Below are 24,648 nucleotides of genomic sequence, written 5' to 3'. Positions count from 1 at the left end.
TGTAGCTCTAGTGATGAAATTGGTAGATCCTACTCCCTGGAAATGAATCTGGTGTTCATTTGGCCATTTGGCCATTTTTTCATCCATTCATCCTCCATCTTTTACCTTTCATTTAGCCCTCATCTGCAACCAGAATATTTACCTAATACTCTGAGGACTTAAATTTGGATGAATTTTATGCATTCTTTCAGAGAACATTCTCTTTTTAGACTTTGATAAGTGAAACCAAGAACTGTAAAGCTCCCTGCTTCACTTATGGTATGGGGTATTTTTAGTTATGGTGTTGGGGACCTTGTATGGTTGTCAAAGAATGAAACTATGAACAGATATAGTTTTCTTGAACTACTGTATGACCATCTTCCAAATTCATTCAAAAAGTGCAAGGCCAAAGTGTTCTTGCAGGATGGGGCTCCCTGCCATGTTGCCAGACTAGTCACTGGTTGCTTGAAGGACTGTGGAGTGGAGTTTTTCAGTGACTTGCTTGGGTATTCACAGGATTTGAATCAAGTAGAAAACTTGTGGGAGCCTGTGAAAGTGAAATTACTGGACTTGACAATTCTGTGTTTAACATGATTATGAGATTTAAAAGCATTGTCACAGTTATTGAAATCAATATTATCGAAGGACCTTTTATTTATGAAAACATCACTGTTATGATTATTTATTCCTACTCCTGCATCTCTCTATGCTCATAGATTCCTTTATTAATGTCTTTTGTTAGTGGCATATTAGATATATGCTTTTAGGTGTTACCAGACTCCACCTGCTCATGGTTACACCTTGTGGAAAAGCTGTATCATAGGAAGGCCTGTCTCATTAAAGAACTTTTCACCCCAAAAGAGTCTACAAACCCCTGCTATTGGAATTTGTGCAGCCTCGGGGTACAGAAGCCTTTAGAAAGAGGTCTTGGGTGACATCAGGATGTAGTTTTTCATGGGAATTGGACTTGGGGTAATTATAGATAGTGATAATTATAGATAGATGAATATAAGCTGTTAGGTGTTATCGGACTCTTCCTGCTTGAAATCACACTACAAGTGAAAGGTCGCCTTTAATGAGATTATATCACTGGGTGAACTGTCTTGCCAAAGAACTCACTCCAAAGGAGTCCACAATCCCCTGCTGCTGGAAGTAGTGCAGCCATGGGTTGGAGGAGCCCTTAGAGAGAAGTCTTGGGTAACATCAAGACACTCTTTCTTAGAAAGGTTTCTTGGGTAATTGTAGATATATGAAAGAAAATACTTACTGTCAATGAGATGGCTTTGATTGCAGCCTTCCTTTGACCTTGCAGTCTCAGCTAACATAAAAAAGAGGATGACATGCTGGGGTTGCAGGTTGAAGTGGTTTGTGATGTGCTTTGACACTGGGTTTGAATGCCTCACTCTAACTTTTTAGTATTTTAAGTTCTGCTAATCTTGCATGTTATGAGGACACGCTTTCCTTTCCCTGACCTTAGGTAAAGAAACGGATAATGTGTGTGTAAACCTGACTGTAAAAAGTGGAAAGGTTATAGGGAAGGGAGAGAGAAAAGAAGGAAGAGATGTCCTTAGGTTTGCTGAACATGGAAAGACGGTACCATGATGATCATTTTCATAGAAAGAAGTGCATGACTTTTTGTATGAAAACGTACCTGTCAGTTAAAGAAGTACATGAATTTTTTTTTGTAAAAGCATAAATGCTCTTACACACAAATTTGATCCATTAGATATTGGCTCATGCCCTCCCCATTCTTTACAAATAGGTCTGTCATTACACATACGAAACACGTCTTGGAAGAATATTACAAGAGACAAATTGTCTACTGGAAAATATTAGAATTGCATTCAAGTATGTGGATAAGGAAATATCTAATAAGTTGATTGTGTCTTACATTAAGACAAAACTAGAAAATGTCTCTCAGGTTTAGTCATATCATTTAAAGAAGTATAAAGAACTAGTCGAGAAGGGCAGAGGAGATTGTACCAAAATTTAGAGAGCTGAGTTACATGGAAAGGTTTAGAGGCCTTGAACTTGTCCACCATGAAAGAGAAGATCTGGATTGACCATGCCACAACTTGTAGATTTTTAAATGAACTTGATGATGTAGGTCGTGAATTTTTTAATGATCTTGATGATGTAGGTAGTGAACAGTCCCTTAAAAGATGCAAAGTTAGAACAACCATAGGTTATACTATGAAATTAAGAAAAAAAGTTGTTAGGAAAGAGGTAAAGATGTACTTTTACAGTTTAAGATTGGTGGATTAATGGAAAAGAATGAATGCGAAAATAGTAAAAGCAGACAGCACACGAATATTTAGAAAGTTGTGTAATAGTAGAGAAGTTTCAAGAGATGGAACCCCACAAGTGTAAAGCTATTTCCCCATACAGTACATTGATAACTGCAGTCTTTAGAAATTGACTCATGTCATGAACAACTGCCAGAAAATTATTAGAAAATTATAATCTGTTAATCTTTTAACTGAGAACATTCCAGTCCTTTGCATACCTTTGCTTTAGTATTGTAAGATATGCTATACCACTGTTGTAGCTTCATTTGTCTATTTTAGCCAGATTTAACTTTTTATACCATTTTTTATTGTAGTAGTTTGATTGTAATTCCATATGCCTAGTTACTTTATAGCTGCATGATATTTTGCTTTGTAACTATTGACCTTAGCATAGGTGTTAACTAACTGCCCTGGTTGCATGGAAAGCTTACTCTCCTGTTTGTATCGCAGGGAGTGCCAGGTATATCTTGCGGGACAGAATAGGTTATGATGCACAGCTGCCTTGGCCACATCACCTACTTTCTCCTCACACCTATAGCCTCACTGGTATGCATGCTAATTTTTTTGAGACAAAATTTTTATGAAGAACTAGTTTGACCCCAGACAGTTTTTTTCCTTTATCAAATGAAGGTAGTCTAGACCTGCTCTTCATTTGTGCACAAGTCTAATGAATTTTCCTAGGATATACTGGTCTGAGATTTTATTAAACCCTGTGTTTGAGGAGCTTCTTCCACATGATTAGGACACAAGTGATATCGAAATATGTACATGAGAAAGAAAGAGGCATCTTACAGAATGGTTTCTTTTCATCACGTGTGCTTGTTATAACTTGCACATAGAAGTGACTTTTTGATATCACGCAAATATTTTAATTGAGTTTCAGAAAGATTTAAATCATATGCCATACCACTGTTGTGATGAAATAACTCTGCAACTTAATTTGCTGCATACAGTAGCTGCCGCAATATTGCAGAGAAATTATATTGGTTATTATTATTATTAGTGACTGAAGTATGTGAGAAGACTGTGGTTAGATTGCTTACATGAGCCATAACCATTTGAGCAAGTATCCACTCTTTCAACCTGATATTATATAATTTTGTTTCTTATCTAAAGAAACTGTATTTGTTGATTATTATCCTGGTTGCCTGTGGTTGACCATATATAGTATATGCTACTTTGAAAGAAGTTAAGGGATTATTTTTTCTCTCTTTAGTCATTTTTTTTCTTTAGCACTTTCACATTGTAGAACCATCTTCAGGTTTATCATATATTCACTGGTCAGCTACTGTTTTCTTGTTCTCGTTTTAATGTTATTCATTACTCACATGTCTCTGTCTTCTCATACTTTCCTAGTTCTGTTTTCCAACTGCAGCCATCATTTTGACCAGAAATACTTGTATTTCAGTGTAATCAAATCTAATTTGCTCTTCTTGCAGTAGCCAAGCTATCAACATTCACAACACTCCAGCAAATTTTTTAATGTTTTTGAGTTTTTTGTTTGACGTTTGACCTTTGAGGAAGTGTAGAGGGTCAGGAGCCAGACTGTTTGGTAAACATTCTGCATGCTTCACCCAGCTATATGTCTGGAAAAGGCATACATGATAAAGAGAAACTAATTCAGATTTTCTTGTTACCCCAGATAAACAGAAGGAGTTGTCTCAGCGAGAAGCTGAATCTAGAAGACAGAGACGGGAAGAAGAGAGGCGTGAAGAGGAGAGACGAGAAGAACAGCAGATTGGACGTCATCGTGGGGATTTGGTACCACACAGACGTGGTCGTTCTCATTCCCCTGTTGATGTGCAGATACAGAAGAAGCGGAAACATCACCACGATCATTACCCCTCAGCAGGTTAGAGCTTTGTCTTGTTTATGTTTTGAATATTGAAGACAGCTTTAACTGAAAGTCATATATCAAGCATGAAAACTATCTCTAGTCTTACTCTTTGAGATATTTGCTTGTTGTGAACATGTTTGATTACATAAAACTTCCTCTAAGTTGGAGTAAAAAATGAATCTATTTTTGTGGAGGTCAAGTAACTTACAACCAATTCATTCTTGATGCATATAGGAATAATGCTCCATAGTTTGAGAAGCTTCTTTTTTAGTGACTGGCATTTACAGATCTGGTATATATTGACAGGTGTTTGCAGTTCGTTGTTGATTTGAAATCTCATTACTTATTTGTCGTTTCTCACCGTTGTGAAGTACTGCCAGAAACAGCTAAAGAATGTCATCAGTTGCTCACATCCACTCAAGTTGTCATGTACAATGCACCAAAACCTAAGCCACTGTCCACAAGCAAGCCCCACAGACCTTTTTTTTTGGTTTCCCCTGACTGTGTCACATCCCCTAGTTCCCATTGCCAATCAGTTGTCCATCAAAGCAATTTGCTGTCTCATATTTCAAAAATTGTTGATTGACATACTTATTGTGAATTTGATTTTTTTATGTTTTTCCACATGAAGATGGCAATGATGAAGTGACAATTTTAAGTGACGAGGAGGAAGAGGGAGAGTACGAAGAAAGTATGGAGCCTGAAGTGCGGAAAGGTTCCAAGGAAAGGAGATCAGATGAAGAAGGAAAGAAGAAAAAGAAAAAAGATGAAGGAAGGGATGGCAGTACAAATCAGTCCGAATCTGCTGGAAGTGGCTCATCTGATAGTGAATCAGACTCAGGTAAGCTTTGTATTCAGATCAAACTTCTATTATCTTTAATAAATAGATTAACATGGTAATGATTTTTTTACCATATTGTTTCTTGAGTTGGCAAAATACGTTCAGGAACAAATGAACAGTTGCTTCACTCACACATATTTAGAATTTATTTTCATGTATAATGTACGAGAACTTGAGATTACCGTCCACAGCCAAGCCCCACAGACTACATCTTGGTTTAACTTGATTGCCTCATGTGGCCTGGTTCAGCCATGTGATTGCATGTCACTCCCCCAAATACCACATTGCTGTACCTCATTCTATCGTATGCACACCTCTAACCTTCCTGAATTTTCAAGCCTCTATATCCCAAAACTTTTTTCACTGCACCCTACTATCATCTTGGTCTCCCCTTCATAATGAATAGAAAACATACATTACAGTAATAGATAATAATCTGAACAGAATAATCTGAACAGGAGTCCTATTTGGAATGAAAACAAGAATGGATATTGGCCAGAATATGCTATCTACAAAACATGCCTAATCAGTGGAATTCTGTTTTATTAGAGAACTAAATAAGGAAAGTCCTGGCAAAAATGGCAGAACAGCAGTAAAAACACACATGATTAAGGAAAAGATAGCACTCTGGAAAATAAGGAATGAACCAATTACTAGTGAAAAATGAAACAACAAAATGAGTGCATATACATCTCAAAAACCAGCTGCGAGAATGTATGGAAGGGAGTGAATGTGTTGGATGTGAAATTTTTAGAATTAATATGTGGTGTGAGGAGGGTTGATCATGTAAGAAATGATAGGGTAAGAGAGGTGTGATAATAAGAAGTGGCTGGGTGAGAAAGTTTGAGAGGCTGTGCTGAAATGGTTTGGCCATATGGAGAAAATGAGTGGGGAGAGCTAAACAGAGAACATATGTGTCAGAAGTGGGAGGGGTGGAAAGGAGAAGGCAAGATAGAATAAGATCTTGCGTACTTGGGACTTAAACATGCAGGAAGGTGTAAGGTGTGCATGGGATAGAGTGAATTGCAGTTTTTAGTACACATGGGGTGACATACTGTCATTAAACTGAACCAGGCCATTTGAAATACCACCGTACCTTTACCCACCTTTGGCTTACTTCAGCTCCCATGGTTCCATTTGTTGCTGTCTTCTTCCAGGTACTTAAAACATCATTTCCTGTAAGTTCTCCTCATTGAAACTTACACTCCAGATAAGCTGCCTTGATCCACTACTAAATCTAATAACTTAGCTTTTATTCACATTTACTTTCAACTGTCACACACTGTCTAAGACTCAAAACCAGCTTCTGCAGTTTCTCACTTGAATCTGCCATCTGCAAACAGTAACCAACTCACCTCCCAGACCTCCCACCCCCAACATTCTGAGAATATGCCGCTATCCAATGCCCTTGCATCCATTTCCCTCACCCATGTTACTTAAACAGATTAAACAGCCATGGGTACATTACCTTTCGGTTTGTTCTGAGGTCCCTCAAAGAAGATTTTGATCTTGATTATTTTCAAGTTGTGAATGTTCCTTAGAATAACCTGTGCTTACTTGGGATGGCTTCATGAAGCATTTTTTGACCCAAAGCTGCATGTGCTTTGCTGTGGATGGTAGACTTCATTATTACAAAGACAAATATAAGTAGAATCCAAAATTAGCAATTGGATTCAATATGTTTCTCTTTTTATTTTTCCTTGTTTATCAAATGAGCAACCTTTGTAAGTACTGATAATTACTATACTAATGAATTGTTTGAAGTTTTGAATAATTTCTAAACAAGATTTCACCTGTAATCAGGGACTGATATGATGTTTGATAACAGTCCTGACCATTTGACACATTTTTCAATCAGTTGGATGGAATTTTTTTTGATAATTTGACTTTGGTTCATTATTAAGTTCTGATAGTGATTCATGAGGATCAGAAGTGAAATTTCATACTTCTCTTTTCCCAAAATCATTATCTGGTTTCAGTTTGTTCTGAGTAACTGAAGGTAAAACGTGTTACCAAAACTTAACCTGGTTAGATATCATATACTGTAATTACAAATGGGACTAAAGAGGAAAAAGCTCAAGGATTATGATGTGCTTTTAGTTTTTGATACAACAATGAGATATGCAGTGTTTTTAGTTGCAGTGTAAAGGAATGATTAATTGTTGCACAATCATTTATATTTCTGATGGTTATCTTATGGAAATAATCCTCAACAAATGTGGGCAGGGCTCTGAAGGAGAGAGAAATTATTAAGTAAAATATGAACACTTTAGATACTGAATGATAGTCAAGGAAAACCATGCTTCCTTACGACCATTCTAGTACCTTGTCTTTATCCAGAGATACGTGAATATGTAATTGTTTCCCTCTCCTATTTAATTTTTGCCAGTAAATTCTTGAACATGGTTTACATACGAAGGTGATGGTTTCCTTTTTGTATCATTTACGGAATCAAAACAAACATATCATTTATTTTGTGAAAATGTAATATGAATTTTCAGAGTATACATATGCAATTTGCTATTTTGTTTCTAGAATTTGATCAAGAATACCCAGGCTAGGTTAGGTTCCAAAGGTTTCCACCATAATTGATCTAGAAAAACAAGAATCTAACCTACTTTAGGGTACAGGTACCTCTTGACTTATGTGAATTTATCTTATGCTGTTTGTAGAATAATGCTCTCAGTCCATTTACACCTTTTTTAATTTACTTGAGCTAAAGTTTGGAATAACATGACCATCACTGGGCTAGGAGCATGGTTGTGTGGCATTGCCAGCACCATCTGAAAATCACACATGTGCATGATATGAATACTGTCTATATTCACAGTGTTTCAGTTTTGTGCCCCAATATACTGTATATTGCACATGTTTTGTCCCTTGCATCATGCCACCAAAGAGTGTTTTAAGTTCTCCCGTTAGCAGTGGTGCTAAAAAGTATAAGGCCATCACCACTGAAATTACAGTGGATGTGCTCAAACAATATGAGAGAGGTGAATGAACAATTGATATTAAGTCTGCCCTCAGATGTATTGAATCTGCCTTACGGACAATTCATGATTGTGTTTAGAAGATATAGGAGAGTTCCAAGAATGGAACATTGATAAGTGCATCTGAGACCTTGTATTCTCAAAGTTTGATTGTGGAGAGAATGGAATCAATGTTGAGCTCATGGATTGAATGCCAAACTCAAGAAAATGCTCCTGTTAGCATGTTGGTGATACAAGCAGAGGCTCAGAGTATATATGATGAGTGGCAGTGCAAAAGGGGCAGCAAAGGCATTTCAAGCAAGTCCTGGTTGGTTTACTATAGTATTTTAAATGTTGCAATTGCCACAGCATCAAGGCTGCTTCTGCTGATATATATGATGCTGAAAATTTCCTGGGAACCCTCAAGACCATCATGAAGGAAGTTGGTTACTCTCCTAAGTAGTTTTCTAACATGGATGAGACTGGATTATTTAGAAAGAGAATGCCTTTGAAAATATACTTTTTCGATGATAAGAAGACTGTACCAGAATTCAGTTTCTTATTTTTTGTTTTTATTAATAGAATTCTTTGTACAGTATGAATATTACAGTATATTTCCTGGTACATGTATATTGAAGTTTTTCACTGATATATTATTCTGTACTGTCTTACTAAGAATGAAACTCCCTAGTCCCCATTAGTTACATTATTTGGTTTGTGCTTTTTTTTACACAACCATTTTAAAGAACCTGATTATCATGTAAATCGAGAGGTCCCTGTACAGTAAATTGTTCATATTATTTTCATTTGGTTAACTCTGCCATTTTCATCCTTATAGACCGAAATGTTTTTTGAGTTTTTTGTCTTGACAGTGCAAACATTAAATGTATCAATAATCATACCGTTAATAGTCATACCCCTTCAGAGCTTGTCACCACAGATCCCAGATTCTTTTACTCATACATTAAGAACTTGTCCTTTACTCTTAACCTCTGCTCTTTTATGATCAGCAGAACATCTAGTAGAGTGTAAAAAAATATGCAATGCACGTGCAGGAAGAAAGCTTTCTCAGTTTTTGAGCATTGTTTTTGAAGAAACTTTTGTTTTCAGTGGTTACATTAGTTCATAAAAGCTTTGCACTTTAGATCTGGCATGGTAGTGATGAACAGAAAGGCCGTGAGCCTGGAAATTATATTTAAATATCCCTTTACTTATGCAGTCTTGGTAGTGGTATTTTAAAAACATTTTTAAATGTGTACGAACTCCTGTTCTTCATGTGTGGGTTTCATTGTATTATGTAGTTTTGTTGCCAAATGTTTGAGCTCCACCTTTGCCCCCCTCCAGAGAGGGTACGCTCACCAACGCCTCCTCAGAGGAATCAGTACCGTGAGTTAATTTACTGTTTTTGGACTGATATTTTTCTTTTTCCGTTTTGCTTGATCTTTATCAAAGACGTGTGTAGGTTGAGGTACTGCTGTACAATGTTCATTAAATATTTCTATCTTGTATTGTATACTGTTAGTTTGTTTTAGATAGCATTATTTTAAAGGTACATTATTGGAAAGTACTTTTAGGAAATTATTTTCACGTAGTTAAGGTCTGCATTAAGTTACATATTAGTGGCATTATTTGTTCATACTTCCTGTAGGAGCAAGCTATGCCAGTTAATGTTTTATTTGTCTTTATTTGATTACATCTGAGAAAGCATTTAGCATGTTTGTTAAGACAGCCTGTTTGTTTTGGTAATTTTATTTACTTAGGTTCTGCTAAATAGCTCTGATATGTACAGTTGAGCCATTTTAGAACTAATGAATGTGTTATATAAGCATTTACAGTGAAAGTATTGGCCACTGGAAAATGAGACTGATTGCTGCTTACTGATGCTTTCTTGGTGTTGATATAAATGCTTTATCTGGGGCTCATAACAAACTATTAAAAAGGTCGTGTTGTACCTAAGTGATTAATTTGGAAGTGATGCAGCTTCATTGATTTATGTTTCATTAATGAATCTTTTCGTTTTTATCATAAACTTACTAATATTTCTTTCCTATTGGTGAAGCACCAAAAGAACATAACCTTCTTAATGTATACATTCCTTATAATTGTATTTTGTATAGTCCACTCATAATTTGAAGTTCAGTACACTGCCTTTTTCCGGTGCTTAATCTGGCATGGTGTTTCAGGTTAGTCATGTAGTGAATATCTCCTTAGAGTTATATGAATTAACTTATTTCTAAAGTTATTCATATTACAAAAAAATGTGTAGATCAGATATTGATTTTGCTACCTATATTTTGGATATAAGTTACCAGAGTCCACCTGCAAGTGAAAAATCATCTTTGGCAAGGCTGCATCATCATCAGCTGATGAAAAAGAATACAGCCTCATCAAAGTACATCTCACTTCAAAGGAGTCCATCCTGTTTTTACTAATAAGTGTAGTGCAGCCTTGAAGCTGCAGGAGCCCTTGGTAAAAGTCCTGAGTAATAGCAGGACCTTTTCAGAAAGAGGCCCTAGAATAACAAGTGAGAATCTGTTGAATGTGTTAGATGATATGATAACAGCTGTTGGGTGTTTGTATCAGAGAGGTATGTGAAATGAGAGAGTCCTGGCAAATGGTTTGGTGAAAGGAGATGTGGTGGAAGCTTTTCATAAGATGAAGTTTGGCAGTGCAACTGGAGTGGATGAGATTGCAGTTGAAGTTCTCAAGAAAAGAGGTGACTGTGTTGTTGATTGAATAGTTAGGACTTATTTTGTCGGTGAGGGCCTGACAGTTGGCAGAATGCATTTATAGCATCGCTGGATAAAGGCAAAGGGGTCAAAATTGAATGTTCAGATTACAGAGGTAAAAATTTGTCAAGTGTACATGGTAAGGTATATGGGAGAGTGGTGATAGAGAAAGAGGTGTCATACAGGGGAGGAACATTGTGGCTTCAGGAGTTGAACAGGATGTATAGATCAAGTGTTTGCTTTGAAATGTTTGTGGGAGGAAGAAAAACAGAGGGATTTTTATGTAGCATTTATGGAACTAAAGGGAGCATATGATGGGTTGATAAAGATGTTTTGTTTGAAACGTTAAGAATATATGTTGCAGGAGATATTTTTCACTCAACCTTTTTAAAGCAAACACTTGGTCTACACATCCCCAACCACACCTGCAGCCACCTTGCTCCTCCCAAGTCTGATAATCTGTGCATGCCACTGCCCTCTTGATCACCAGTCTCCCATAGACCTTATCAGGTATACCAAACAGGCTAAAACCTCTGTAATTCAAGTACTCCCTCTTATCTGCCTATCCCTTATATATGGGCACTATTCATCATGCATTCTTCCAGTCCTTAGGCACCTCACCTTGGGCCATCCAAGTTTTGAACAGCCTGACTAACTGATCAACACCACCTTGATCCTGATGAGAAACTCGACTGCAATCCTGTCTACTACTGCTGCTCTGGCGCACCACCTTTCTCTTCACTAAATCATTTGCTATGACTTTCATTCCTCCTACCATCTTATTCCAAATACACCAACTTTGCCATGCACACATATATACCTAACATATGCTAAGGTGTGAGTGTTTGTGTTTGCACATACACATATAGGAGTAGACATAGTACATACAAAGGTAAGAGACAGGGCAGCACATGTGTAAAACTCTTTCCTCATAACACTAAAATAGTAATCACAAGTAGTAATCAAACACACATTTCATTTTTATGGGTATAGAGTTATTAACTCCTGTAGTTTGATAGTGAACAGAGAGTCTTACTCAAAGATTGCAAGTATCATGAAGGAATGCCACCATTGTAATGAAAAAAGGTTTTAACATCATGGTTATTGAAACTTTAGTTTATGATTTAAATGATACTTAGTAAGTCCATAGGTTATAAACTAAAACTGAATAAGAGTGCACATAAAAGTCTATCCCTCTGGTTATCTTATCCTCATTCCCATTTAAGTAGAATAGATCAAGTTGAGAATTTTTTTTTCTTGCACATGTTTCATTGCTTCATTCTTTAAGTTAACTTCATATTGCATATTCTTATTGTAGCTCATTACTGTCAGATGTGTGTTATTATTACTGTTCATCCCATCCCCCCTTCTTTACTTCCACAGCACTCCTTACTTTACCATGGAGTCTTTATAGTCTTGATACTTATGTAGAATGTAAGTGTTAGAATCTGTTGCTAATTGTTGGCTGTAGTGTTATCTTCATTTTAAAGCCTCATTGCATGAAGCACTGTTGGTGCACATATATCACTTTAACTCCATGTTTGGTCTTGTTTTGCAGATTCTTACAGTACCAGTAGCGAGACAGAGTTGGAGGAAGAAGATAAGGAGGATGACATTGTGAAGATAGAGAAGGACTCTGGTAATGATTTATTAGAGTGTTTTTCAGTGTTTGGGAAGATGAACATATGAAAGATATCTTAAATATGATTTTTGTTCATGGCTTTATGTGACATAAGCAGTTGATTCTTAGGAGCAATAGCATTATTCAGAATCTTTCTGATACTTTCCCGTGTTCCATTTGCCTCTGTGTACTTGAATATTCATATTTTGATTATAAGAATACCCCCCTTATGTAATCATTTGTGATATCCTGCATGTGCTTATTTTCATTGCATCACATTGTTGATGTTTGTTTTTTGTCATACAGTAATTAAATCCCCTCTGGGTTTGGAAAAAAAATGATTTTTTTGTCCTGTGATTTACCTTTGTTCAGAGAACAGTGGTGTATCCATTATTAATGCATATTTTTTCAGTGATACAAAGACAGATGTTCCTAATTTTTTTCATGTCTATCCCCCCAGGCGACCAAATGTCTGTGTCAGGCAGTGGCTCTGGGTCTGCAAGATCTGGAACATTGTCACCTAACCAAGCAGGCCGCTACAAAGACTCCCCCACGTGAATATATTGACATTTTTATTCCTGTCTTGACCTTGTTTTAATGAAAGTCTCAGTTGATATATAGTAGAGCTTAAGAAATTGTAACGATTATGAATCCTTTTTCGTTTGCCCACAGTTTGCAATGTGTCAATCTGTATTGTAGTAAGATATTTCCAGTTTTTTTGTAATTATGTATTGTACTGCATTGGAAGAGTGTTTACACTTGTGAGGCCCCATCTCTTGAACATTTCCTATCATATAGCTTCTTAAATATTTATAAGGTGTTAGCAATAGCTTTGTATTCGATTACTTTATTCCAGTCATCTACTGCACATACTATAAAGTACTTTTTCGCATCTGTTGTAAGAGTTGACTTGTTTAATTTCATGTTCTTTCCTGTTCTGTTGTTGGTGAAACTGAAAAAATGATGACTTTGGAAGATGCACATACTACTTAGTTTACTATATGTGGATTACTTGTAAGTACATTTTATCCCAGAATGCATCCTTGGAACTTGCATCATTCCAACAAGAAAAACCTGTGGATCGTATTTATATGATAGTGCTGTATTTACAACCATTGGTTTGTATTGTATATTCCCACACTTTACTGTAACCATACATATTGTTACCGAATCCTTATCAGTGGTACGCTAAACTCCCTACAGATTCATTTAAAACTTGGCTTCTAGAGCTATATATCTCATATCTATTTATGTGTCAACTTGCAGAAATTGATAAGTTCACTTACATATGGTTCTTGCATGATTATCAGACTTCTGACTTTTCCCACATGTCCACTCCACAGAGTGGAGGATCGTCGATCAGACCGTGAGGAAGCAAATTATTTGCCAGAGTCATCACCTGAATCTCCACTCGAGCTAAAGGAAGAGTTACCCTCCTACTATCCTGCTATTATGGGCTGTCGTTCTGTTGACGAATTTGAGTGTCTTAATAGGTTAGTTGAAAACTTAATGAACTGTAACATTATGTAATGTTAAATTATCCTATGAAAGTTCCCAATTATGAGGTTTTAGCAAAAAGAAATGCTACATACAAGTGAGAGAAAAACAGTGTTGGTTTGATTCTGTAGGATGTACATTAAGGGCAAAATAGTCTACATTGATAAGGAGAAAATCAAAGGTCATTTATCAGATGTTATTCCTTTCATTTCCAGAATTGAGGAAGGAACATATGGAGTAGTGTACAGAGCTAGAGAGAAGGCAACCAATCAAATTGTTGCACTGAAGAGACTTAAGATGGAGAAAGAAAAGGAGGGTTTTCCAATTACATCACTGAGAGAAGTCAATACTCTACTCAAGGTTAGTTACTGGAAGCAACCACCACTACAGTGAAGTGAATCTTGGCATCTTTTGAATTCTTTTTGTTTCGTCATTGGTTAGGACTGTTATTACCCCTGCTTTCCCCTTGATAAATCCTGCTGGAAATTTTAGAGGGGTAGTATTAGTTAACTGTTGATTTTCCTGTTAGTCTTCGACAGTAGACTATCTAGCTATTGCCCATAACCAGTGTTAAAGAAAACCACAATAAACCTAATTACAGTGATGTATTGAGAGGATGAAGAGCAGGGAAGTACTTAGGAAAGATAGAGGATTTGTAGTTCAGATTTTTGCTGTGATGGTTGCAGAGGAGTTTATGTGTAGTGTTCATGGACTCAGAAATGGTGTAAGATGAAGTTACTACTATGGGATGTCCTGAAAATGTGTGGTATTCAGTTACTCAGGTTTTCTCTGAATATTTAAGAACCATGTTCTTGATGTCTTTCACTAGTTTTAGATTCTCAGTGAAGAAACAGATATTACAGAAGACCTTACTTCTTCAAAAGGATTGTGAAAATGTAAAATTCTCATACCAACCAGTACTCTGCTTACCTCCTGGAACCTCTTTCTATGAGGCCTCATTTAGAGCTTGAAAATGGCAGACAGAATATCAGTTTTGTGCAGAGAGTTGGAAGAGAGTCAGTGAAATGCTATGAGGCTATGTATGATATATAATAGTCTTAATAGGAGGGCTGGACAAACTTTATTCGTGATTAAGATGTCCTAAACGTGCCTGTATCTGTTTTAACTATGATATGAATAATTCTGATGTGAAGTTGAACAAAAGGGTACATTGTATTGTTTGAGTTTACCCTTTTAAAAGTACACCCCCATGCTCTGAACTACTCTGAGTACAGTATGTTGGTAGGTTGTTAGCATGATATGGATAGTTCACAAATCAGTATATTTCCTTTTAAATTTTGCCTGAGTGGCATACAAAATAACCATAAATATAGATGCTACTATGTTCATAATCCATCTTAACAAATGAGGATAGGAGAATAGTTATGAAAACAGTAAGTCTGAGCCGAGTATTATGGGTTCTCACCTTTTTCTTCTTTTTTCATTGCACAGGGTCAGCACGAGAACATAGTGACAGTACGTGAGATTGTAGTTGGAAGTAACATGGATAAAATTTACATAGTTATGGATTATGTAGAACATGATCTTAAGAGCCTCATGGAAACTATGCGACAAAAGAAGCAGATGTTTACTATTGGTGAGGTTAAAACTCTCATGAAGCAACTGCTGAGGGCTGTCCATCACCTCCATGACAATTGGATCCTCCACAGAGATCTTAAAACATCAAATTTACTGTTGTCTCATCGGGGTATTTTGAAGGTATGATCATGATTTATGTATTTTTTATTAAAAATTTTCTCTTGTACCAAAAAATGACTCATGCCATTATTCCTCAGACACCAAAAATAATGGCCATCTTCATGTCTTTTTTCCATGCCCACAACTTTTTCTTGAACACTCACCTTCACTGAGTCCAACCACCAGACTCACAGTCTTCCCATGTACATGTTTTCATACACACATATTAAATGGTCTTTCATAGTTATCTTTGATATGTCATTACCTCTAGAACAGCATGGGACTCTTAACACTGAAGTGGCTAAAAAGTAACCTGTTTTTTTTGTCAAAGGTTCCAGTCGCAGAGTTGAAAAATTTAATTTGATAAGAAAAAGAAGAGGAAAAACCAGAATATTTTAAGAGTTATTGTAGGGTGCAAAGTTGCAAAAGATGTGCATGGTTGAGAGTGAATTGGAATGATGTGGTAAACACAGGTTGATTTGCTGTCAATGGACTGAACCAGGGCATGTTAAATTGTAAGCCACAGAATGGTCTGTGGGACCCAGTTATGGATAGGGAGCTGTGGTTTTCATGCATTACACATGACAGAGAATGGATGTAAGCAAATGTGGCCTTTCTTTGTTCTTGATGCTGCCTTGCTGACATGGGAAATGGCAGTCAGGTATGAAAACAAAATTAAGGTAGTGGAAAGCCTGCATTTCAACTCCTAAATGGTGATCATTTCATATTTTTTCAACTATTTGCCAGAGTTGTGACATTTGCATTACTGCTAAGTGCCACTGTAGGTTCTTATTTCAGAGACTGCCACTCTCTGTTGTGTGAATATATATGGGTGCATTGAGGATTGTGTTGAAAGGGTGATCATTGTGTGTGAGAGCAAAGGTTTGTGTGTTTGATTAGAGCGAATATCCTAGAAATGAAATTCCTGATGTTATGTGGTGTGAGGAATGACACTGAAATGGTTTGGATTTATAGAGAGAATAAGTAAGGAGTAACTAAGAACATATATGTCAGAAGTGAAAGGAACGAGGCTTAGGGTAAATGAGAGTAATGTGGTACATAGGGAACAATGGGTTGAACCAGGGCATTTGAGGTGGTCATTGGAAATCATAGAAAGGTCTGTGGTGCTTGGCTGTGGATTGTGTTTTTGATCCTTTGTAGCTTCCAATATTAATGTTATCAGTTAAATATCTATGAAACAGAGGCCAAAAATATTTTTTTTCAAAAACCATTAACACCTTGTGGATCTGAGTCCTAGCAGTGTCTATTATTGCTCACATTCTGCAGTGCATTTCCTTAGTAAACATTAACATTAGGACCATTCTTATCTAAGTGATTTATGTGTGAGTATTGCTTTTTATGTTTGATATCACTTATATTTTCGTGATGTTATTCATTATCATGATACTCGTTTTAATTTGAATTTAGGTATTTTCAGTCAATTGATTCAGTTTTATTATATATTTGTTTGATATACTTCTTTCGCAGGTAGGAGATTTTGGTCTGGCACGAGAATATGGTTCACCACTAAAACATTACACGCCAATTGTGGTTACCCTTTGGTATCGTGCTCCAGAGCTTCTTTTGGGATCAAAGCAGTACTCAACACACATAGATGTTTGGTCTGTTGGTTGTATCTTTGGTGAACTACTTGGGATGGAACCAATGTTCCCTGGGAAATCAGAAATAGATCAGCTTAATAAGATATTCAAGGTAAGGTGTAAAAAACTTAATGGTAATAGTTTTGTATTTAGAATATAGTCTTAAGAGTGATTTTTATGATTTTTAATTCTTTGAAAGCTTTAAGCTTACTGTGTAGCTCATTCTAATTTCTCTGATGCTAATGAAATCTTCTCAGGATCTCGGAACACCTAGTGAAAAGATATGGCCTGGATATAATCAGTTGCCGCTGGTGAAAAAGACACAGTTTGCTGACTATCCATATAACCATCTGCGTGAAAGATTTAAGACAAGACTATCTGATCAGGGCTTCAGTCTTCTCAACAGGTAGTATACTAAAGTTGGATAAGTCAATATATTGAGGAATTCTTTTAAGGACTTATAACTGGGAAGCAGTCATTACAAAATACTTAATCATGGTTGTGATAAACCTTTACAAGAATAGATAAAGTGGTTTGATAGTGATTAAGTAAGGATATTACTGGACTGAAATACTGTATTCATATAGTAAATTTTTGTTTCAATCTATGAGATTTTTAAATTCATACGAAGAAACCAAAGTTTATTACTGATGAAGACTTCAGAAGTTTGTGTATATTTTAATAATCTAAATACTTCATAGACCTTCGAATTAAATAGTTTCTTTACTAGTGAACAAAAAATTATTGTGAGATTTATAGATGATGGATTAACCAAATTTTGACATACTTTGATGAATCACACTAAACTGCCTCATATCCAAGACTGAACTTCAGGACTTTAGTTGTAAGTATGCTCTTACACGTTAATCATGGGGATCATGTTGAAAAATTTTCCCTGAATCTTTAAAGTACTATACATGGATAAAATGAAAAAGGGAATTAGGTAAGTGAAACAGTCTAATATGAATTGTTATAATACACTGTATTTGGTTCCTCTTTCCAGGTTCCTTACATACAACCCCCAGAAACGAATCACATGTCAGGAGGCATTATTACATGATTATTTCCACAAAGAACCACCAGCTCCCGTTGATCCTGCTATGTTCCCAACTTGGCCAGCCAAGTCAGAAAATCCTCATGCTCGTACCAAGAAAACAGGCCTCAGCCCTAAGCCACCATCTGGTGGCAAGAACTTCAAAGATTTGGTAAATGGAATTAGATTCTATTTGTGACTTTAAACTAAATTCATGTGACTAAGGCAGTTATTTCCTTCGTTTTTTTTCACATTCTTATGAAACAGAGATAGCTTATCCTGGTATTTTAACATGGTGCAGCTTAACCAACGGCAAGTGTGGATTAGCTATCATACTCTATCAAGCCATGCCTATTGCCAGATTTATACTTAAGCCTCCAAGCACAGGATTATAGAGTGCAGCCCTATACTAATAATGTCTTTAGACATAGAGGAATTCATCAGTGTGAAATTTTCTGGAAATTTCACAATAAAACATTAAAGATTAGGGAAATCAGATGCACAGGCTTTCATGGGAAATACATTTGTGAAATCACTTGAGATCTAGTACATTTAGGTTATATGATCTGCTTTCCTGTTTTGACAGACATTCATCAAAGGTTAATAAAAAAGAGGAAAAGGACTAGCAATTATACTGTAGAACATAGGTTAATGCCTTCAAAAAATATGCAAATTAGTATATCCATTAATTTTGAAAGACTGCAGAATTATGTACTGTAAATGTAGCTCAGGATTCAGCACTGTAGGTTCAGTTCATGGCGCTGAACTATAATTTTTTTTCTGTTTCTCGGTTGAATATGATTTGTCATCTTCCATAGGGCCTGTATTTGTCTAAGTACTATTGATATGTAACAACTAAGGAAAGTGGTATTTGGACATATGTGTGGATCATAATTGCTCATCCAGATAGTATGGGAGGTCTTAAGTGCTCGGACAGGAGGTTATGTGTGGATCTTATTTGCTCATCCAAATAGTTTGGGAGATCTTAAGTGCTCGGACAGAGGATTGATAGTAAACATGGCGGTAAGTAATTGGGAAGGTGATGAAGTGCTGAAAGTTATATTGGATGATAGTAAACATGATGGTGAGTGATGAAAGTGATGCCAGTAATAATGAACCTGATGGTGAGCGATGGGGACTTGATGGTATGTGATTTAATCATGGCATTCAAACCGGTGAGAGCCTCATCTTTTCGAGAATGGTTTACCATGTGATTATAGTCATATGTATCCAAAGTTTGTCTTGAGGCACAAGAAGTTGCATGTAAAGTATGAAAGATATGTCCACAGAAACCAATGGAAGGACACAATCTCACTATCCCTCCCAACCATTTTCATTGCTTTAACTCTTGGAATACACATGTCTGATGGGAGAATGAGCACTTCTATTTTATTTTACTTGCAAAAAGGCAACAGCTACATGAGAAGAAGGGATTAGGGACTGCACGTACTCAGCTTCTTCTTTAGGGTGGAAGTGACCACTCTTGACTAGCAGTTTAATTTTATATTCAATGGAGTTTGCTCTGCCATCCTCTTTTAGGTCAGTGATAAATAATGTCTCTCAGTTCACATACCAGTGAAATAGTGAAAAATTCGCGGCTTAAAACTGATTACCTTTTCAGGTTGACGGAGATGATGAGTTGGCTGCAAGAGGGTTCTTCCTTGGTGGAGCCAATTCTAGTGGGCCAGGATTTGTCCTAAAGATGTGATTGGCAGAAATTTAAAAAGGTTTTCAAAGTACCAGACAAGCTCAAACTCCTGGTCATTGACAAGTACAAGAACTCGTTTCATCATGTTATACTTGGACTGTTAGGATGTGATTTTTTGCCATTTATCAAGTGATGGTAAAGTTGTACTTATTTACTGTGAATTGAAAATGATATATGTTTTGTAAAAATACAGATTGGTATCTTTCTTATGGTGATAAATATATTTTTTTTAAACCTAATTTCTTATACCACCTTAGAGAGGTATCATCAGGGACAAATGAACAACGGCCTCATTTGCTCACCTCCTCTTTCTTGCTGTCATGTATAGTGTACCTATAGTTTTGGTGATATATGATTTATTACACTTTTTAGCAGATGAGGCCAAGGAAACTGTTGAGTGGAATCATAGGAAAAATAAATGGTTTATCAGGTGTTAGTTAGCGTGACTATACATTTTTTGTAAAATGGTTGTCATCATCTCCCCATGTTTCCTAATTTTGTCATCATCTCCCCTTGTTTCCTAAAATTGTCATCATCTCCCCATGTTTCCTAAAATTGGGCTTTAGGAAATAAACACATGAATGAAGACAGTGAAGTAGTAATCAATTTTTCATTCCTAAATTTATTTTTAGAAAGCATAATGTGATTTGCAGAGTGGTATGTGGATATTATGGCTAAGCTGCAATGCATTACAGTAGTCTCTGGCACCTTGATTGCATCCAACAGAAGACCCCCTTTTATGTCTACTTAGAGGATTTTTATACTACATAGGATAACCCTTTCAATCTGTTTGACTCTATTTCTTCCTCTGTATACAAATAGCAAAATTTTTTTCTCAGTTTATGAGATGGTGCAAAAATTGATTTTTCTCAAAGATTAAGACTTAAGCATTTCTAGCTTTTTAAAAACATTTCCAAGGTTGGCTAATTCTGTGTTGCATTCACCTTAGCGCCAGCTAGTCACCTCAGTGTGCCTCAGGCTGTCTTGAGGATTGGATGTTCTTTATTATTCTTCTTGGCTGGTACTTCACTTGGAATTTTGCTTCTGGGCATTTTACATCTTCCACCTGTGCTTCAAGATGGTTGGCTCTTACCTTCTAAGGAGGAGAAAGTCCAAATTCTCACCTGAAATGAGTGGTCAGGTGTCTGCTTCCTGCAACACCTCATTAGTGCCTCGCCTCATTCAGATCAAGATCCCATGAACTGAAAAGATGGACATAAATCAGTTTAGGAACCTTGCCAATTTTTTCCTCAAACATCTATAGGTGATTATCAAGGCCTAATGAAAGATAAAAAAAAAGTACTAAAATGTCAGTCTGACATCACCTTTTAAAATGTATAAGGAGGTGGACAAGGTTTTTTTGTGTACACTGTATATGTATATATTATATTTTTTTCATACATACTCGCCATTTCCTGCATTAGCAAGGTAGCGTTAAGAACAGAGGTCTGAGCCTTAAAGGGACTATCCTGACTTGGCCCCGTCTGTTCCTTCTTTTGGAAAAATTAAAATGGGAGGGGATGATTTCCAGCCCCCAACTCCCTCCCCTTTTGGTTGCCTTCTGTGACATACAGGGAATACCACATATTCCCTGCGTGTCGTGGAAGGTGACTAAAAGGGGAGGGAGCAGGGGTTGGGAATCCTTCCCTCCTGTTTTTTTAGTTTTCCAAAAAAGGAACAGAGAGCGGGGTCAAGTGAGGATATTCCCTCTAAGGCTCAGTGAGCTGGGCCTCAGAGCGAGGGGGAGCTACTTCGCAAATGCGGGGAATGGTAAATATGTATGAAAATTTTTATATTATACTTAATTGCTATCTCCTGTTTTAGCGAGGTAGCGCAAGGAAAAAGACAAACAAATGGCCCAACCCACCCACATACACATGTATATACATAAATGCCCACACATGCCCATATACATACATATACATATACATATATACACATGTACATATTCATACTTGCTGCCTTCATCCATTCCCATTGCCACCCCGCCACACATGAAATAGCATCTCCCCTCCAGCAAGTTAGTGCTAGGAAAAGACAAAAAGGCCACACTCAGTCTCTAGCTGTCATGTGTAATGCACCAAAACCACAGCTCCATTTCCACATCCAGGCCTTACATATGTAACCTAATAACCATGGTTTACCCCAGACACTTCACATGCCCTAGTTCATTCCATAGACAGCACATCAACCCCCTGTGTACCACATCATTCCAATTCACTCTATTCCTTGCACGCCTTTCATCCTCCTCTGTATATGTACATATTTTATTTTTTTCGTACATACTCGCCATTTCCCGCATTAGCTAGGTAGCGTTAAGAACACAGGTCTGAGCCTTAGAGGGAATATCCTGACTAGGCCCCTTCTCTGTTCCTTCTTTTGGAAAGATTAAAACAGGAGAGGATGATTTTCAGCCCCCGCTCCCTCCCCTTTTAGTTGCCTACTATGACATGCAGGGAATACCACATATTCCCTGCGTGTCGTACAAGGTGACCAAAAGGGGAGGGAGTAGGGGGCTGGAAATCCTTCCCTCCCATTTTTTAGTTTTCCAAAAAAAGGAACAGAGAGTGGGTCCAATTGAGGATATTCCCTCTAAGGCTCAGTGAGCTGGGCCTCAGAGCGAGGGGGAGCTACTTCACAAACGTGAGAAATGGTGATTATGTATGAGGTAGCACAAGGAAAAAGATGAACGAATGGCCCAACCCACCCACATACGCATGTATATACATAAATGCCCACACATGCACATATACATACATATACATACACAAACATATACATATATACACATGTACATATTCATACCTGCTGCCTTCATCCATTCCCGTTGCCACCCTGCCACACATGAAATAGCATCCCCCCTCCAGCAAGGTAGCACTAGGGAAAGAAAAAAGGCCACATTCGTTCACACTCAGTCTCTAGCTGTCATGTGTAATGCACCGAAACCACAGCTCCCTTTCCACATCCAGGCCTTACAGACCTAATAACAATGGTTTACCCCAGACACTTCACATGCCCTGGTTCAATCCATAGACAGCACGTTAACCCCAGTATACCGTATCGTTCCAATTCACTATTCTGTGCACGCCTTTCACCCTCCTCTGTATATGTATATATATTTTTTTTTCATACATACTTGCCATTTCCCACATTAGCGAGGTAGCATTAAGAACAGAGGTCTGAGCCTTAGAGGGAATATCATGACTTGGCGCCTTCTCTGTTCCTTCTTTTGGAAATATTTAAACGGGAGGAGATGATTTCCAGCCCCTGCTCTCTCCCCTTTTAGTTGCCTTCTCCAACACGCAGGGAATACCATGTATTCCCTACGTGTCGTACAAGGTGACTAAAAGGGGAGGAAGCGGGGGGCTGGAAATCCTTCCCTCCCGTTTTTTACTTTTCCAAAAAAAGGAACAGAGAGCAGGTCCAAGTGAGGATATTCCCTCCAAGGCTCAGTGAGCTGGGCCTCAGAGCAAGGGAGAGCTACTTCACAAATGCGGGAAAAGGTGAATATGTATGAATTTTTTTTTTTCATTATATTTGATTGCCATCTCCCATGTCAGTGAGGTAGCGCAAGGAAAAAGACAAATAAATGGCCCATTCCACCCACATACACATGTATATACATAAATGCCCACACATGCACATATACATACATATATATACACAAACATATACACATATATACACATGTACATATTCATACTTGCTGCCTTCATCCATTCCTGTTGCCACCCCGCCACACATGAAATAGCATCCCCCCTCCAGCCAGGTAGCGCTAGGAAAGACTAAAAAGGCCACATTTGTTCACACTCAATCTATATCTGTCATGTGTTATGCACCGAAACCACAGCTCCCATGGGGTAAACCATGGTTAGTATGCTCACTGGCTATCTAGCAACCACAAACACTCAACACCTTCACAATGAAACAAAGATGCTCCCCATACAACCCTACCTCAACATGCTCAGCTCTTAATGCTAAGCAGTAGCACTAGACCCTCCCTGTTAAAATTAACCTCCAACGCCCAAGGTAGAAATGAAAAGCCCCTTACCTCATACTTCAGTAACCTCTACTCAGGAGATCTGCCTGACCACCAGCAAATACAGCACTGACCAAACTCATACACACTGAAATAGTGCAACAAGCACTAAGTAACTGACCTCCCAAATCAGTCTTAAACTTCACCCCACCAAATGTACACCTATCAATAACCTTTCTTCCCAGACAGACATGAGTCACACTCTCCTGTGTACATTCTGGACATTACCCATCATAACAACACTACAAATACCATTTCAACATACCCCTAAGACCCTTCATACCCACAATGCAACTACCATAAAGAAGACACTGTGCACTTACTACTCAGATGCCCAATACTCTTTACACGTAAACACGCACATATCACAACACTTTATGACCCATAGTCATGACTGGTAGACGTGGAGAGCTTGCCGAGTACTGCAGAATCCTCATAAAGATAGGAGGAACTCCTGGGGCAGGGAGATGATGAGTTAAGGGAGGTATTACTCATAAAATCTATATTCAACATATGTCATTTGCTTCATTCCTGTACGTATGAACTTTACAGTAAACTTGTGCTGAAATGCACACCAGACTGAAGCAGCCTTAACTGAGACCATAAAAGAATTGTTGAGGATTAATGGTAAGATGTCTTATGACTTAAGTAATTCTGATATAAAACAATAAGCATCACACAAGTTCAGCAGATTGTAACTCACAGCTGAAGCATTTTTTTTATAACAGGGTGCTTGAATTAAGGCAATATGACAGGGTTACATTTTTCTTTGCTTTTTATTAAAAAGATGTGGAATGATGATTGAGTT

General features: G+C 37.3%; 1 protein-coding gene across 4 annotated transcripts in view; it reads left to right on the top strand.

Annotated features, from left to right (window-relative positions):
• Pitslre (cyclin dependent kinase 11B pitslre) overlaps positions 1-20,396 on the top strand; it is a 28,018-nt gene extending 7,622 nt beyond the window's left edge. Inside the window, exons 5-17 of one of the 4 annotated variants that reach the window (XM_071682584.1) lie at positions 2,718-2,813; positions 3,910-4,119; positions 4,736-4,945; positions 9,259-9,300; positions 12,202-12,282; positions 12,725-12,818; positions 13,608-13,757; positions 13,977-14,121; positions 15,214-15,480; positions 16,948-17,172; positions 17,318-17,466; positions 18,064-18,265; positions 19,715-20,396. In XM_071682584.1, coding sequence (XP_071538685.1) covers positions 2,718-2,813; positions 3,910-4,119; positions 4,736-4,945; positions 9,259-9,300; positions 12,202-12,282; positions 12,725-12,818; positions 13,608-13,757; positions 13,977-14,121; positions 15,214-15,480; positions 16,948-17,172; positions 17,318-17,466; positions 18,064-18,265; positions 19,715-19,801 — 1,958 coding nt within the window. In that variant the 3' untranslated portion in view covers positions 19,802-20,396. The remainder of the gene's footprint in view (positions 1-2,717; positions 2,814-3,909; positions 4,120-4,735; positions 4,946-9,258; positions 9,301-12,201; positions 12,283-12,724; positions 12,819-13,607; positions 13,758-13,976; positions 14,122-15,213; positions 15,481-16,947; positions 17,173-17,317; positions 17,467-18,063; positions 18,266-19,714) is intronic. The other 3 variants (XM_071682586.1, XM_071682585.1, XM_071682587.1) reach the window with 3 other exon arrangements.
• The last annotated feature ends 4,252 nt before the right edge of the window (positions 20,397-24,648 follow it).

The sequence above is a fragment of the Panulirus ornatus genome, chromosome 34 (assembly GCF_036320965.1).
Source record: "Panulirus ornatus isolate Po-2019 chromosome 34, ASM3632096v1, whole genome shotgun sequence".
NCBI classification, from domain to species: domain Eukaryota; kingdom Metazoa; phylum Arthropoda; class Malacostraca; order Decapoda; family Palinuridae; genus Panulirus; species Panulirus ornatus.
Note: the sequence above shows the minus strand (reverse complement) of the source record. Positions and strands in the feature narration are given on the sequence as shown.